At 50.5% G+C, this 16,361-nt stretch overlaps 6 protein-coding genes across 6 annotated transcripts; 4 read left to right on the top strand and 2 right to left on the bottom strand.

Moving 5' to 3' along the window:
- Positions 1-388: 388 nt before the first annotated feature.
- KD926_009935 (putative mitochondrion biogenesis protein) lies at positions 389-4,104 on the top strand (the record flags this gene model as incomplete). Its single annotated transcript, XM_053102432.1, has 5 exons — positions 389-480; positions 541-1,150; positions 2,192-2,636; positions 2,695-3,917; positions 3,973-4,104. 5 exons carry the CDS (start codon positions 389-391, stop codon positions 4,102-4,104), a joined length of 2,502 nt encoding a protein of 833 aa, XP_052954048.1.
- A 444-nt stretch (positions 4,105-4,548) lies between these two features.
- On the top strand, positions 4,549-8,915 carry KD926_009934 (GTPase-activating protein BEM3; the record flags this gene model as incomplete). The annotated part of the gene is made up of 2 exons (XM_053102431.1): positions 4,549-8,248; positions 8,311-8,915. 2 exons carry the CDS (start codon positions 4,549-4,551, stop codon positions 8,913-8,915), a joined length of 4,305 nt encoding a protein of 1,434 aa, XP_052954047.1.
- An 828-nt stretch (positions 8,916-9,743) lies between these two features.
- Positions 9,744-10,538, bottom strand: KD926_009933 (uncharacterized protein; the record flags this gene model as incomplete). Its single annotated transcript, XM_053102430.1, has 2 exons — positions 9,744-10,378; positions 10,469-10,538. The coding sequence occupies 2 exons, from the start codon at positions 10,536-10,538 to the stop codon at positions 9,744-9,746; spliced, it is 705 nt and encodes a 234-aa protein (XP_052954046.1).
- A 365-nt stretch (positions 10,539-10,903) lies between these two features.
- KD926_009932 (18S rRNA methyltransferase BUD23) lies at positions 10,904-11,832 on the top strand (the record flags this gene model as incomplete). The annotated part of the gene is made up of 2 exons (XM_053102429.1): positions 10,904-10,926; positions 11,016-11,832. The coding sequence occupies 2 exons, from the start codon at positions 10,904-10,906 to the stop codon at positions 11,830-11,832; spliced, it is 840 nt and encodes a 279-aa protein (XP_052954045.1).
- Positions 11,833-12,561: 729 nt separating this feature from the next.
- Positions 12,562-14,235, bottom strand: KD926_009931 (isocitrate dehydrogenase (NAD(+)) IDH1; the record flags this gene model as incomplete). The annotated part of the gene is made up of 4 exons (XM_053102427.1): positions 12,562-12,649; positions 12,710-13,613; positions 13,683-13,740; positions 14,203-14,235. 4 exons carry the CDS (start codon positions 14,233-14,235, stop codon positions 12,562-12,564), a joined length of 1,083 nt encoding a protein of 360 aa, XP_052954044.1.
- A 934-nt stretch (positions 14,236-15,169) lies between these two features.
- On the top strand, positions 15,170-15,451 carry KD926_009930 (mating alpha-pheromone PpgA; the record flags this gene model as incomplete). The annotated part of the gene is made up of 1 exon (XM_053102426.1): positions 15,170-15,451. The coding sequence occupies one exon, from the start codon at positions 15,170-15,172 to the stop codon at positions 15,449-15,451; it is 282 nt and encodes a 93-aa protein (XP_052954043.1).
- Positions 15,452-16,361: the final 910 nt, after the last annotated feature.

Here is a 16,361-nt window from a genome sequence, read left to right as displayed (position 1 = left end):
GAATGAATGATGATATTGACCCGACCTGCTGTGAGAGGTTCGCTTGCGCGTTAATTGATAAATTCACTAGCAAATCGATTAGAAGATATGATCAGGAAGATCGGATTCGAAGAATTGGATATCTCCAAAGAGCTACAACCTCTGGCGAGCTGCCCCAGTCTCAAAAGGCGGAAGGTGGAAGCTTCCAGATTATGTAAGCACCAGGCAGCTGAAGGTCCGCGTCAGACTGCAATAGCTCCATTAACGCAACTAACTCAATTACACAGAACATTGTCTTCATTGCCCGCCCGCAAACCCGCATTCTACTTCTCCCTGAACGAACATCTGTCCTACATTCATCGTTAGATATCTATTTTGCCAAACGCTATCGAGGGACAAGATGTCATTAATGGGCCACCAACCTCACAACGGAGCGATTGGATACTCCTTCTCTCAACCCCATACAGCTGCCGCAGGCAACAAGCAGCATTCTTTTTACCCGTGCGTATTGAAGTTCTGGGAATGACTGGTCTATTTCCATGGTGCTGATTTGTCTTAAAGATACACGGATAATGGTGGTTCCACTCTAGGCATCACGGGCGCCGATTTCGCCATTCTCGCCGGTGATACCCGTTCGGTTGCAGGGTACAACATCAACTCTCGCTACGTTCCCAAGGTTTTCAAGATCGGTGGTGACGATGAGACCGGTGATGGTGCTCATATCATCCTCTCGGTTGTGGGCTTCGCTGCAGACGGTCAAGCTCTCAAAGAACGACTGGATGCAGTAGTAAAGATGTATAAGTACCAACACGGAAAGCCCATGTCTGTCGGGGCATGTGCTCAGCGCTTGTCGACCATTCTTTACCAGAAACGATTCTTCCCCTACTACGTGACTGCTATTCTAGCCGGCCTTGACGAGGAGGGCAAAGGTGCCTTATACAGCTACGATCCCGTCGGTTCCTACGAAAGAGAGCAATGCAGGGCGGCAGGCTCAGCAGCGAGCTTGATCATGCCCTTCTTGGATAACCAGGTCAACTTCAAGAACCAGTACATCCCTGGAAGTGGAGCGGGACATGCCCTCGAAGCAAGGAAGCCGGAGCCACTACCAAGAGAAACGGCCGAACAGTTGGTGCGAGATGCATTCACCAGCGCGGTGGAGAGGCATATCGAGGTTGGAGATGGCCTCCAAACGATTATTATCACAAGTCAGGGCATAGAGGAGGTTTACACGCCATTGAAAAAGGACTAGGGGTGGGGGCTTGCTTTAGACCTGATCATGTCCTGTCTCCGTTTCTTTCTTCACGTCCTTTTTGTTCCCCGGTAGTCGGCCAAGAAACAATATCATCGATGAGTTCGATCTGTCCGCTTGCCTTAAATATCATGTGAAAATGTCCTATCTGGTGAGTCCAGCCTGTTGTAGCCGATGAATGTAACTGCATACATATAGCAACACTAGTAGCGTATCGCATCAACGTCCTGTGCCAGCCGTGAGCAACAGAGTACCTACCTGCACAGAAGTGGAATCGTAATACATGTCACAGAGTTCTAAATCAAGTAACACGGATCTTTTTTTTTTTTTTTTTTTTTTTTTTTTGAGGGGAGTGTTTCGACTATTTGTCCCTCTCTAGTCTCGATAGTACTGTATGGAGCTGGGAGACAAACAGGACAAACTACTCGCGGGATGATTTCATTGAAATTTGTTCAAGAGCTTAGCCGCCAAGAACATCGGAACTTGGTCTAAACTTCTGTCCTTGACGTTTATCAGCCCATTCTCTGATCAATATCACAGCGACCTTCCCCTCCCTTGCTACTTCCTTCTCTTCATGTACTGTCAGTTATCCAGTATGTGACGGCAATAATGTCTGGCAATTTCGGACGCAGGCTATACTCCAACTTTTGGGCAACAACAAGCCCTTTTTTTGGACTGGGACAACAGACAAGTCGTACTCTTTTTTTCTCGGACGCGGCGAATTTGAATAATTATGTTCATAGTTTTCTGCTCAAACAACAGTTTCGAAGGATATCGTCAATACCACCACGGCGAACGACTCAAATCACCAGGCGGTTTGCTTCCGGAGGCTTTTTTGTGCTTGGATTCTCTCCGAATTCGACGGCGGTAGAAACGGGAACAACCTGTGCGATCTCTCCGGAAAAAATAATTGCGCACCGAAGCTATCAATTTGATCGAAAATTTTTTCGCGGACTTGCGCAGACTGTCTCGAAGCGGGAACTGCACACCAAGGATGATTCGAAACCAAAAACACAGAAGGATTCTATAAGCCCTGACGGCGGCGAGTCCTACATACCAGAAAACAGTGAAAATGATGTCCGGTCGCATGGCTCAGTGCCCAAGCAGGCCATTAATGAGCAGGCTCGAGGGGGCACGTCGAATCGACATTTGATGGACCGTTTACCTCACATGTCACAGCTGCATCGACCTACAAAGGAGGAACTCCTGGCCGCAGCCACTGGTTTCTGGTCGAGGCTCAAAGTACGTTTTAAGTGGTTCTCAATTCGGAGCGTCCGACCCTTCAATCTCGACGAGATAACGGCCCTTTTTTCGTGGGTGCTGTTGGGTCATGTGCTATGGATTGTCTTAGGGACCACGACATTTTTCTCTTTGCTGATTCTTGCGATCAACACCGTCATGGCTCAGGGTACGTTCCCAAATTCCGCTGCTGAATTGTGCCTGGGCACTTTACTGATGACCGATAGAAACCCTTGCCGGTTGGGTAGGAAATTACCTGACGAGATCCTCCGGTGTGAAGGTAGTGTTTGAATCTGCAATTGTACCCCGGTGGGGAGACGGTGTCATCACTTTCAAGAACGTTTTCGTCTCCAGACGGCCAGGTCAGGGTGCTGGTCATGTGAGTAAAGGCTCCTCGAAGACTGCTGCTGCTGTGGCCGCAGCTGCGGCTCTCAACGAACAACCTAGCTCCGACGTATCGGAACAGCGACCGTTGTCTGAAGAAGAAGATATGAACTACACACAGTTCGACTTGTCGATCGAAACCGTCAACGTCACCCTGTCGTTCACGAAATGGTTCAATGGTAAAGGACTTCTTCGTGATGTCGAAGTGAAGGGGCTACGGGGTGTGGTGGACCGTAGGCATGTCTACTGGCCAAATGTCGACTTGGACCCAAAATCCTACCGGCATGAGCACAACCCTGGCGACTTTGAGATCGATTCATTCAAGATGAATGATGTCCTGGTCTCGGTTTACCAGCCGGACAATTTTAGACCATTCTCCGTTAGCATATTTTCCTGCGATCTCCCGCAGCTGAGAAAGCAGTGGCTCTTCTATGATTTTATGTCTGCTAATATGATGTCCGGGTCATTTGACAATTCCTTGTTCACAATTCATCCTCGCCAAACCCACGGTTTTACGGGCGCCCGATTGGGTGGCCAGGATGACCGGGATGGCAAGCCAAATCCTTGGAAGAAACATAGCAGGGTTCGCATCGACGGGTTGAATATCGACCATCTGAATCGTGGGGTACAGGGTCCCTTTTCCTGGATTCATGAAGGAACAGTCGATATTGTTGCCGACATCATGTTCCCGGCCGAAAATGATGAAAGCCTAACCAAGGTAATGACCGATCTATACGATCGACTGGAAGCCACCGTGACGTCCAACCGGTATGACGACTCGGTCTCCCATAGCGCAGATCAGACTGGCGAAACCGTGACCAGCGATCAGAGACGGTTCTTGATCACCGACCTCCGGCTCCATTTGAACAACGTTAGAGCGGTTGTGCCTCTTTTTACACGAGATCTTTCCTATATCAATAATGCCTTAATACGCCCCATGGTCGCGTACATCAATTCACGGCGAACTTTCATTCCCGTCAACTGTCGCCTCGTCAAGCGCCTTGGCGATTTCGATGGCAGCTGGACCACCTTTGACAGTGGTTTGATGGATGACCTTTCGGCGGCGGTAAGTTGGGCTTGCCTTCCCCTTTTCTTCGGTACAAGACTGACCCTTTTTAAAGGTATACGATGCATTTGCGCGAGACGTAGTCGATGACCAGGCACGCAAGCGACGGTTCAAGAAAGTTGGTTTCTGGTCTCTTCAGCTAGCGGCCCAGGCTATTTTCATGGGAATGGCTGGCAACATAGCATGAACCTGTACTGTACATTATGTCGCGATACAGAGCCGGTGCTGATATACCTGACGCCTGTTTCTCCCCTTTCTTTTCTTTTCTTTTTTTTTTCTTTTTTTTTTTCAAATGGTTGGTTTTCCTTGGGCGGCACATCGGTGTTAAAAGGGTAGAGGGAGGTGTTCTGTATAGTTGCGGATTCTTAGGGTACTCGAAGCTAGTGTATGTGCATGATATATCTCATCTCTCATGACGAAACAGGATGTCTACATAGTATAATGCACTCTGCAGATGCCCGGGGTAATTGGGAATTGGAACAGAACTGGGGGCGGTTGGCGCCAGTCGAATTTAGCGCCGGTCCATACTTTTGGACCCGCGTCCTTTTCAATGCTGATTGATTGATTTCTTCGGGCTGCTGCTGCTGTTATTTATTATTATGGAGCTGTGCCAGTGGCTCCTGAACAGACCATGTTCCATCTTATCTTTAGCGACAACGTGATGGTCCTTTCAACATCCACAGTTAACTCTGGGACTTCTGTTCATTACCATCCTGTCTTTCCCCCAGCGCCCCTTGGCTTTGGATTTGGCTCGCAGACTTCCGACTCGGGGGCTGCGCCCGGCGACTCTCTCCCCCTCCCCGCAACCCCGTCTCGTTCTTCCCTTCCCCTCCCCCTTCTTCATACGAACCTCCCAACTTCTTCCCCCCCTCGGAGGTCAGCCTCGTTCTCCTCAAAGAGCGCGCCGTCGCTAAGGTGCTCTTTTCCTCCCCCTCCCTTCCTCCCCCCCTCCGCTCTTTTTTCTCACGCCGAGAGCCGACCTTTCTCAGCCAAACAAACAGCCCATGCTGTATCCCCGGCTACCCTATCTGGTACTCGCCAAATCTCCTCTACCACATCCAAGGGGCCGTTACATGGACCTAACCAGCATGATAGAGATATGAACGGACGGACGGCCGAGAACAAGGCGCGCCTCGCCTCACGCACCCCGGACTCGACCCTGTCAACGACGTCCTCCCCGATTTCACCCCTGAACTCCCAACGATCGACGCCAGGCGAGCGACCGGGCCAGCGCATAATGCCTCGGACTTCTTCGATTGATTCCGCCATCTCATCTCTCTCGTCCGCTTCCCAATCCCATAAGTCTTCGTTCGATGTAAGCGCGTTAAGTCAAACAGACATTGGAAACCTAATAACTACTGCCGGATCTGCCGAGGCGGTGATCAAACATCTTTTGAAAGAGAAGCACCATGCGGCTTCTCAAAATTCTCAGCTTTGGAGGCTGGTTGACAAGCAACGCACCCTTATTCTCGGACTCAACAAAGACCTGGACCGTGCGTTGAAAGATAAGGAACGTTACAAGAAAAAGGTTAAGGACCTGCAGAACTCAGCGCCACCCGTGCCATCGGTGGAGGCACAAACAAAACATGATAGATCCACCAAAGGCAGAGAAGGGCCTGGTATTCAGGGAGGTGCCGGGCAGTCACAGGCATCGAATTACTATGCTCTAACGGGAGGAACTGACTCTGGTTCAAAAATTCCCTCCACGGATCTGCACCATACCATAGCGAAGCAATCACCTCAACCCGACTTCGTTGAGTCTCGCAGCTTGGCGGATCAGAACGGAGAGTCGCAGACACCTCCGTCGCTAGTGTTCTCGCGACAAGAGTTGTCGACCGCGAGTCCAAGTCTGGAAAGCCCCAACACTGCCAAGGACTCAGTACCCGGCGAAGGATCACAGCAGAGGCTCTCTCACCCGGTCCGAAAGCCGCCCCCGGCGCCATTGAACCTTGGTCTACCAGAACACCGTTTGGTGGACCGCCCGGATGTTTCCGACTCCGAATCTGAATACGAGGATATATTGGCGGTTGACGAGCAGTCGTTCGAGCGGGGGCGAAGGAAAACGAGGGACGACGATGATCGTGAGCGCGAGACGGCCGTGCAAAGCGAACAAGGCACATTCGAATTTCCCGCGGGGAAAGAAAAAGCCCAGGCTACATCCGCACTTGAAACCCCAACTGGTAATTCAGTCGATGCAAGAATGGTAGACTCCCACCAATACTCGCCGCGAACTGCACCACGATTGGAACAGCTTGAGATGAATTCTCATGTGGCCCATATGTCACCACCGGGCTCTCATGCGGCCATGATGGCTGTCAAAAGCCCTGGCCTACCAATGAGTCCCAGGCCGGAGGATCGTCCTCTCGGCTCACCGTTACCGAGGATGCCCGGTCCTTTGGCCACCATGCCCATATCATCCGGGGGTAATGTCTCTGGCTTGGCTCTGTCCCCTCGAGCTGCTCAATATAACAACCCTTTCGCCTCGCCGGTTCCCGCATCGCTTTCTTCTGACTCCGGGAAAGGTGCTGTACCCTCTATCGATGCCGCAGTTCGAATTGACAGCCCTAGGTCGCCAGCCTTTAAAACTCAAGAGATATATCAGGGTCTGGTCTCAGAAGACTATCCGAACCTTCTGCTGTCCCCCAATGCCCTTCCTTTGGTTCAGGTAAAAGTGTCGTCATCGCGGCTGCGACCCTCGAGAAACAGCTACAACATGTCTAAACCCTCCGAAGAGGAGCCTGTTTTTACCCTGGGTGTTTTCTCACGCGCGGACAATGCGGAGCTCTGGCGAGTCGAAAAAGTTATTGCAGCCCTCCCACAGCTCGACCAACAAGTCAAGCAGCTTTCGGCTTTTGGTGCGAGGCTGCCCGATCGCTCCATTTTCAACGGGCATTCCCCCGCCAAGGTGGACTCACGGCGTGCTGCTTTAAATTCTTACTTCGAGGCTCTTCTCGATTCGCCCATGGATGAGAATGCAGCGTTGGCTTTGTGCCAATTTCTCACCACTGACGCCATTGAACCTCGGGATGACGAAACTAGCCTCCTGAAGGGCAAGCAACAAGCCGGCTCCGAAATGCTGCGTGGTCCGGATGGGAAGCCCAGGAAAGAGGGTTATTTGACCAAACGAGGCAAAAACTTTGGCGGCTGGAAGGCACGGTATTTTGTTCTCCATGGTCCTGAGCTTAAGTATTTTGAATCACCAGGTGGTCCTCACCTCGGTACTATCAAAATCTATAATGCCCAAATCGGAAAGCAATCAATGAACGCAAATGGACAAAACAGCTCCCCTTCGCGAGCGGAGGAAGATGTTGACAATCAGTATCGTCATGCCTTTCTTGTCCTGGAGCCCAAAAAGAAGGACTCTTCTGCGCTCGTCAGGCATGTTTTGTGCGCTGAGAGCGACGAAGACAGAGATACTTGGGTCGAGGCGCTCCTGGAATACGTCGAGAGTCAATCGGAAAGTGAAAGTTCCAATCCCGGATCTTCAAAGGAGCAAACGCCAATTATCAGCAAGCAACCAGTTAGCAACTCTGCTACCACACCTAATATCACATCCAATGGAAGCAGGAAAGGGAACAGGGGCCTTGATACGGCTGGTGCAGAAAGTCCCGATACGGTTCAGGGGTTTAGCTACGACGACGCGGTTCCCGCCGAGCCTCCAATCTTTGGACCAGCCTCTGAACAGAGCCCTGTATCCCCTCTGCTTGCTCCCGGGGGCTCAGCAGATTTTGGGGATGTGAATCAGGTGGCGAACCCTTCACCGGACCCCAATCAACTCTCATCGCGATTCATTTCCCGTCCCACTAATGGTGCAGTGATCCAGGATGCCGGTGCCTGGGGAAACAAGGCAGCCAATAGTGCCAAAGAGAAAAAACGAAGCATATGGAGCTTCCGTACCAGATCATCTATTGACCTTGCTTCGCAACTTCACGCCGTCCACGATCTTCCAACACCGCAGCCTCATGGACACAGTTTAGGAGATAAAAGAGATTTCGTGAGGCCGGTATTTGGAATCCCTCTAGCTGAAGCTGTCCAATTCTGTGCCCCACAGGGCGTGGCCGTCAATCTACCGGCTGTCGTCTATCGTTGCATAGAGTATCTCAAAGCCAAGGATGCGGCATCGGAAGAAGGAATATTTCGATTGAGCGGCTCAAATGTTGTTGTTAAGGCCCTCAAAGAGCGGTTCAACACTGAAGGCGATGTTGATTTTTTGGCCGGTGATCAGTATTACGACGTCCATGCCGTTGCATCCCTTTTCAAGCAGTATCTGCGGGAGCTCCCTACAACGGTTCTCACCCGCGAGCTTCATCTGGAATTCCTTCGCGTGCTTGGTAGGACTGGATACTCTACCCTCCTTCCTCTAGATCCTTTGCGCTGACATCTGCTGCGGTAGAACTCGACGAGAAGCAGAAAAAGCTCGTGGCATTCAACTCGCTCGTTCACAGGCTCCCGAAAGCGAACCTGACCCTGTTACGGGCATTGGTCCAATTCCTGATCAATATCGTGAATAACTCGGATGTCAATAAAATGACAGTCAGGAACGTCGGCATCGTTTTTGCTCCAACGCTCAACATTCCGGCGCCTGTCTTTTCAATGTTCCTCACTAACTTCGAAGATATCTTCGAGGATCCCCCAAGCTCCGGTTCGGCCACTGCGGAACTTAATGCCAGTCACTCCATCTCCTCAGGAGACGTCCGTTCGCCGCGCCGACAGATGTTCTCCGACATTCCAACGCCAGGTTATGGCCAGACAGCCTTCCGTAAAGAAGAGCCTCTTGAGGATTTCAATACGCATCACGACACTGGTTTCATTTCCATGCAGCCGAGCTACGAACACTCTAACCACAAATCAGACCTCGCCAATGAAGACGAAATGTATTCCCCGTCTATGTTAACACCGGCAAACGAGACTTCTCGATCTGCCAAGGCGAAAAGAAGAGAAAGCTCGATGCTCTTCATGGAACTTAACCATCAGAGCAGCTCTCCTCCACCCTATTAAATCGACCGAGGTCAGTTTCTGTGTCATTAGTCTTTGTAATCCGTTCTCAGCTGACAGTAAATGTGGCCTAAGTAATTAATGGCTCTATGACAACTCAACAGCCATTCAAGAATGGTATTCGTGCAGAAAGTCATACCCGGAGTCCTCCTTTTCTTCTCCTTCTGATCCTTCTCCTTATCCTCTTTCTTCTTCCGATCACTCTGTCTCGTGGTCCCATTATGGCTGATCAAGGTCGATGATGATTCTAACGCAAATGAAATGACGAACGCTCAAAGTCCGGCCACACTCGTTGTCTAGGGACTAGTGATAGTAATGGTAATTTGCCAAACTCTTTTACGAACCTAATTTTGAATTATGCCTTTGTTCCCCCATGTGTTGTTAATTCTGTACCGCTGTGTTTGATATGAGTTCATCGATATTCTGCTCCAAGTCATTATTGCCATGGTTTTTTTGTACAGATGCGTGCCGGTCCTCTTTTGTCAGCTCTCCTACGTTGCATGCCATAAATAACCTCGAAGGATTGATATACCCATTTCTTATCTTGATGTTGCTTTAAAGCCCCGAGTGAAGTCCCGTCTGTCGATTTTCTTTAAACTGATAACGTGTTTGTTTTTTGCAATGAATTATAAACTAGCAGACCCTCAAAGAGGCCGATGCCGTTCTTACTGTGGTCGTAACTGCCCTTGACCCCTCGCAACTCTTTTTAGGGGCAAGTTATTGGAATAGATGGATTTGACATAATGTTTACATAATAACAATAGATGATTCAAAAGGACAACACCCTCTAGTGACGTTCCTTCAGCCTTATCTGGTATGTGACAAGAAGCTTCAGAATCGTTTAGAGTGGTCTCCTCTCCAGAAACCCATTAATTCGCCGTTTTCCCGGACCCAGTCTCGAGTGCCGTCAACCAAAGCCTTTGCCATTCCCTTGTTCTTGCTCTTCCCTTCCGATGAAAGGGCATTGTTAGCAAACCCGGCAGTCGAGACATGCTCTCCCGTAGCATACTCGGAGCCCATGCTAGGCAAAATATTCTCTCCCGCACTGAGACTGACGAAAAGCGAAAAGGGAACCAGCCAAACACAGAGTCCGAAGTAAGACGCGACCTCAGTGAAGGTCGGCATGTCCACATCCACCTGATATGGGTTGCGCCAATTAGTTCCAGCTCGTGACGAGGGGAGGGGTTTGGAAAAATGGCGAAACCAGAGCCAGTGGTTTAGTCCGACAAGAACGCAGGACAGAACGAAGAGCGGGTCCGAGAGTTTGACAATGGGGAACCGTCGTAGGTTGCTGGCATAGACCAAGTGGGAGCCGATGCTGAGGAGAGACAAAGAGAGCGGGAATCGATCGACAACAGACAGAAGGATTTGGATGAGTATGACGCTATATATCAACCGAGTCAATAGTCGGCGGGCGAGGACTGTATGTTCCTCTACGAGCTCGGACAAGTAGTAGAGTCCCGAGGCTGGAGAGGGTGTCAGTATTCAAGCTGATGGCCATTGTTGCGGAGAAAAGAGCCGCTTCCTAAGAAAAATCTCATAGCTATGGCGCTTACCTATGGCAAGGGTCAGAAAGGAGAATCCTACGATGACCCCCAGGTATCCAACCAAAGGCAGTATCCACATGCTGTCGAGAGCAGTATAACAGCCGGGGTCAGGTTGGCAAAAGAGAAACCTCGAGAAGAACAAAAAAGTGAAGTAAAAGGAATCCCACAGATGAACAAGGGGCGAGCGCGTGAGATCCGAAAAGAAAAAGGGTTGCGCCCTCTATCACTTAAGGGTCATGGTAATATGTAGAGATGGATGGATGAATGGCGGAATGGCCAGACTGCAACTGCGGAGGACGGCATTATCTCTGCCTCAGGCACTAACGGCGTAGTTACCGAATCTTCGGCCGTCCTCACTCTCAGGTGGTTAGAAGCCAAAATTTTTGCCTCACAATCCAGTAAAAGGTTCGAGGATTTCCCCTCATATTGCTCGTTGAATTCATCATGTCACGCCCTGAAGATATCTTGTAAGTTTAATTCTCAGTCCTCTGTCTTCACCACCAATTTTTTTTCTTTCCTTTTGTTTTTCGTTCTTCTCTCTGACCATTCTACCAAGACCACCGGACCTCTTCTACGATGATAATGAATCACGGAAATACACTACTTCCTCCCGTATCCGGAATATCCAAGCTGATATGACGAATCGGGCGCTCGAACTTCTCGACCTGCGATCCCCGTCTCTCATCCTAGACCTTGGTTGCGGCTCCGGACTTTCTGGTGAGATCCTTTCTCAAGTACCTGCCGAGCACGGTGGGCCGCATACTTGGGTTGGCATGGACATCTCTCCCAGCATGCTGGATGTTGCTCTCCAACGAGGTGTCGAAGGCGATTTGTTCCTGGCCGATATCGGCCAAGGGGTACCGTTCCGACCTGGTTCATTTGACGCAGCCATTAGCATCAGTGCCATTCAATGGCTCTGCAACGCAGAAACAAGCGACGTCAGTCCTGAGGGTCGTCTACGTCGATTTTTTGAAGGCCTATATGCCAGTCTCCGGCGTGGAGGCCGTGCAGTCTGTCAGTTCTATCCGAAAAATGATGCGCAGCGAAGCATGATCAGTGCCGCGGCTATTAGGGCTGGCTTTGGGGCCGGCATTCTGGAAGATGACCCTGGAACTAAGAACAGTAAATTGTATCTTGTTTTGACAGTTGGCGGAGGCGGCTTGCAGGGCGATATCACAGGTGTCGTGAATGACATGGACGGCGTCAATGTTCTGGATGCCAGGAGAAGGGCCGCTGCGAACGGCAAGGCGCCATCTTCCAAGAAAGGGGACCGAGCTTGGATTATGCGGAAGAAGGAGCAGATGGCAAAGAAAGGCAAGATCGTGAAATCGAGTTCCAAATACACTGGCAGGAAACGGCGACCTGCATTTTGATACAGTCTTACGGAATGGCCGACTTTGCCTACCAAATCCCTCGATGTGTTCCTTCACAACTTTTTTCGCGGCAAACATCACCTTGCATTGAAACGGGGTATCGTCTGCGTCGAGGAATTCCAACTCGTTTGCGCGACCAGCAATATACTGCGAGTCCTGTCTGCGAGGACACCCTAAACCACCTACATGAATGTCTGCGGGCCTCGGTACTTTGTCAGCCCGCAGTCTTAACTCTGTTGGTTGTTCCAGTTCGCTTGCCTTCAATTTTGTGGACCGTTAGCTCGGTACGTCAAGGGCGCGAAAAATACTGCTTTTTTCTATGAAAAACACGCTGGCTGGCAGTGCCCATGGATTTCCAAGAGACGTACTTCAGAGCCCAATCGATAGCCTGTTTGAATTATCTTTTCCCCCGTGCGGCTTGCCATGATGGCAACTAATGCCAGAACAGCATACAGAACCGAGCGATGATTACAAAAAAAGGATAGGATTTTATTTCCCAACAATACTATGTAATTGTACACACATCCCTAACCCCCTCCCTCATGGTTGTCTATGGCAGTAGTAATTGTGTAACAAGACGCCCCCCCGGTGCTCTAGTAGAAGATGATACAAAGACGGGATGGGAACAGTCAGCACAGGCCGCCAAAGCATCGCGCTGCCGTATACACCCCCTTGCCCCATCGTCTTAAAAGAATCTAGCAGGACGTAAAGAGCGCAGAAACTGATGGTTTACAAAGCAGTCTCCATCTTGTCCAGAACGGCTCTGGTGAACTCGTGCGTAGTCGCCTGTCCACCCATGTCACGGGTCCTCGTTTTGCTAAAAGGGCAGTACGTGTCAGCACAGACACAAATATGTAGAAATTACGAGGTCACTTACCCTTCGCCGATGACGTCGTACACGGCCTTCGAGATTCTGTTAGCGTGGTCATCCAAGCCGAGATGACGCAAAAGCATAGATCCAGAGAGAATCATAGCACTTGGGTTGGCCTGGTCCTTTCCTTTGATGTCAAGGCCGACGTGACGGCAGCCAGGTTCGAACACGGCAACATCCCGGCCCATGTTGCAACCGGGAACCAGGCCGGGTCCGCCAACAAGAGCGGCACCAACGTTAGAGAGAATGCCTCCGTAAAGGTTTGGCATGACCATGACGTCGAACTGCTGGGGCCGCGAGACAGCCTGCATGGATGCGTTATCAACGATCATGTCATTGACCTCCAGGGTCGGGTAGTTTTCGGCGACTTTGTGGAAAGTGCTGCGGAACAAGCCATCGGCGAGCTTCATAATGTTGGCCTTGTGGATACAGGTGACCTTCTTTCGGTTATTCGCAAGGGCGAAGCCAAAGGCAAACTTGGCGATGCGCTCGGACTTAGCACGAGTGATGATCTTCAGGGATTCAACAACTCCCTGCACCGATTGGTGCTCGAGACCCGAGTATTCACCCTCGGTGTTCTCACGGATGATGCAAAGATCCACATCCTTGTGGCGTGTTTGGTAACCCGGAATGTTTTTGATAAGAACGATCGAGGCAAAGATATCGAGTTCCTGGCGAAGAGCAACGTTGAACGACTGGTGACCCGAGCGCTCAACCGGGGTAAAGAGAATTCCCTTGAGACCCAGCTTGTTGCGGCGGAGAGATGCGATGGATTCCTTGAAGAGCTCTTCCGAGTGCTTATTACCCGTATCCACACCGCTAACATCTACCTGCTCCCACTCAATGGGCACATTGTCGGCCTTGAAGATGGTCTTGACCGACTCGGCGACTTCGGCGCCAATTCCGTCACCTGCGTACGGGAAGAAGCAGAGATGTCAGCGACACAATGGGCAACCTTTGCAGGAAGGTTCGCACATACCGGGAATGAGAGTGACGGTGTATTTACCACCATACTTGGTAGGCTTGAAAATATCCGACTGGACACTAGCAAAAGCTGGGGATTGGCAAGACGAAAGAAGTCAGAATCCTTTGTGATCACGGTAGGTAGAACGGTGAGTAAAACGCACATCGAACCGGAATGGAAGAGCGAGCAAGCGAGGGCGTCACGGCCGCACGGCGGAGAAAAGACTAATTTTGAGCGCCGGGTTAATTCTTCGTCCTAGATCTAACCCAAAATCGGCTGGACAGGGGAGGGGGGTTCATGAGAAATCAAGGAAAATAAAAGGACAGAAAAGAGGTTGAACGCAAAAAAAGAGACGACCGGGAAAAACAAAAGGGGGGAGGGGGGGGGGGGGGATTGTTTGCGCGTCGGGATTGACCTCGTGGCGGTAATATCGGACGGAGGGATGTAAAGTGCAGTGCATGATCCAAGACAAAGGAACAGAAAACTTGTTCGGGAGGGAGGAATGCAGAAGGGTGGAATTGCCAGATTGACTTACCTGCGCCGACTGCGCGGTCCTCAAAGAAAACATTTTCGGCGGGTGAGGGAGAGGAGATAGGTATACAGGTATCCTTGGGGGGGGGAAGAGAGAAGGGAGTGGCAGGGAAGAAAGAAACGAGGATGGGAAGAAACGGGGGTCGAGAGAGAGAGAGCGATGCACGAGACACCGGAAAAGGCGGCGGATCCTCTCGGCATCCATCGCCTCAGTGATCCCGACCCGATCTTATCTTGGATTTGATCATCCATAATCACTGCCTAACTAACTGCTACCTAGCAACTACCTACCTGTGCGGTTGAAAACTTGAGAATGATCTTGACGGCCGAGTTCATCGCAAACCCTTATTGGCAAGACTCCGTCTCTCGCATCTTATCAATCCGCTGACCCGATCGCTCCGAGGCCCAACTCTAACCTATCTGGTACATTAATCAACGGCTCTTATTCACCCGCCTCTATTGACTGACTACCTCTTATTGATGGTCCTTTGAGATGTCCCCTTTCTTTCAAGTCGCCATGCCCTGATGACTTGGTGACGGTCCTTATTCATCTATCTATGCCTTGCAGAGATGGAAGCCCCTATCCTCTTTGTCCATAGAGCGCTTATTCCACCCTCTGCTGCTTGTTATACATGGGCTCTATCCGAGCTTTATTGCCGTTTATTGAGAATGAATTCCCTTCACTATTTCTCAATCGCCCCCTTATTCACGACCGGTGGCGCCCATTCTCCCCTGGCTATCCAACCATCCCTAATGTGCGCATGAATAAGGCCTGCGTTATCACCCAGGCGCATTATGGAGTTGTGGTTTTCTAGTGGCAGCGTCCGACTTGTATATAATCGGCCATGGTCCTTGACTCTGCAGCTTATTCGATCGACCCACGGTGTTTTAGGACAAGAACGCATACTCTCTACCAAACATCCCTTCATTTTCCTTGATTTTATATCTATTTTCACCTATCTTTCTTCAAGATGAAGCTTATTACCTTCGTGTTGGCCACCCTTGCCGCGACAACTGTGCAAGCTGGGACCTTGCAGAAATGGTGTCACCTTCCCGGCCAACCCTGTGCTATGCTTAAGCGAGCGGCCGACGCCACCGGAGAAGTTAGACGTTCAGCTGATGCCCTCGCCGAGGCTATGGCAGATGCCTCCCCGGAAGCTATCAGGGTCAAGCGAGCTGCCGATGTCGTCAATGAATTTAAACGCTCCGCGGATGCTCTTGCGGAAGCCATGGCGGCCATTGATGAGGACTAGAAAGGTACGCATCTTACAGTATCATACACCAAATGAGAATCTACTCACTGACATAATCCTAGCACCACATCCAGACGGTATTATTTTGAGGCATTCCCAGACAGAATGAGCCGAGAGGGTCGTTGAGACACGTGCACTATGACAGGACCGCTCTTTCTTGAGGCAAATTATCCAAGAGCTTGTTTGTTTCTGTCGTTGCAGTCATTTCTTTTTTATCTTAGCTTCCATTCCTTTGTTTTTTGGTGAGTTGACGGAAGCTTTGGGTGGGTCACTGAAAGAAAAGAAACACACCAAAAAAAAAGAGAGGGTGCGTTATTGAAGACTGCAGCCAGTCTCTATTGTTTGGTAGAGAGTAAAGGATCGAGACGATCATTCAATGTGTATAGCTTTTAAACACAATACCATTCTTTTATACGCATGTTCTCCCTTCACAGCAGCCTGTACCCGGTTGCCGAATTAAGAATGCAAAACTTCATCTTAAGGTTAAAACGGATACTGGGATCACCTAAAGGTAGATAGATCATATACACCTCACGAGCACTGCCATTTAAGCCAGCTCCTTGTATCTACGGCTCTGGAACCCTCTCAGTATGCCGTAAAAAGAATCTCGGCTCCGCTATCATCTCACATAGTCTGAATCGGACAAGCATACCATCAGAGCCATTTAGCTAGTTAGCAGAGCGAGCTTCTACTAATCCCGAGTATTTTCAATGTTGAGAGGTTGACAACTTGTATGGATTGAGGCTCCCTTCGATTTGAGTCACAGTCTGACCAAATGTTCATGCCATTAGAGCCAAGACACCCATGGCCGGCTCACTCGTCATTCAGACCACCGTTGGGGGGGGGGGGGGGGGGGGGGGGGGGGGGGGGGGGGGGGGGGGGGGGGGGGGGGGGGGGGGGGGGGGGGGGG

The sequence above is a fragment of the Aspergillus affinis genome (genome assembly GCF_023601865.1).
Source record: "Aspergillus affinis strain CMG 70 chromosome Unknown NODE_74_length_177179_cov_84_810866, whole genome shotgun sequence".
In the NCBI taxonomy this organism is placed as follows: domain Eukaryota; kingdom Fungi; phylum Ascomycota; class Eurotiomycetes; order Eurotiales; family Aspergillaceae; genus Aspergillus; species Aspergillus affinis.
This window is presented reverse-complemented; position numbering and strand designations above follow the sequence as displayed.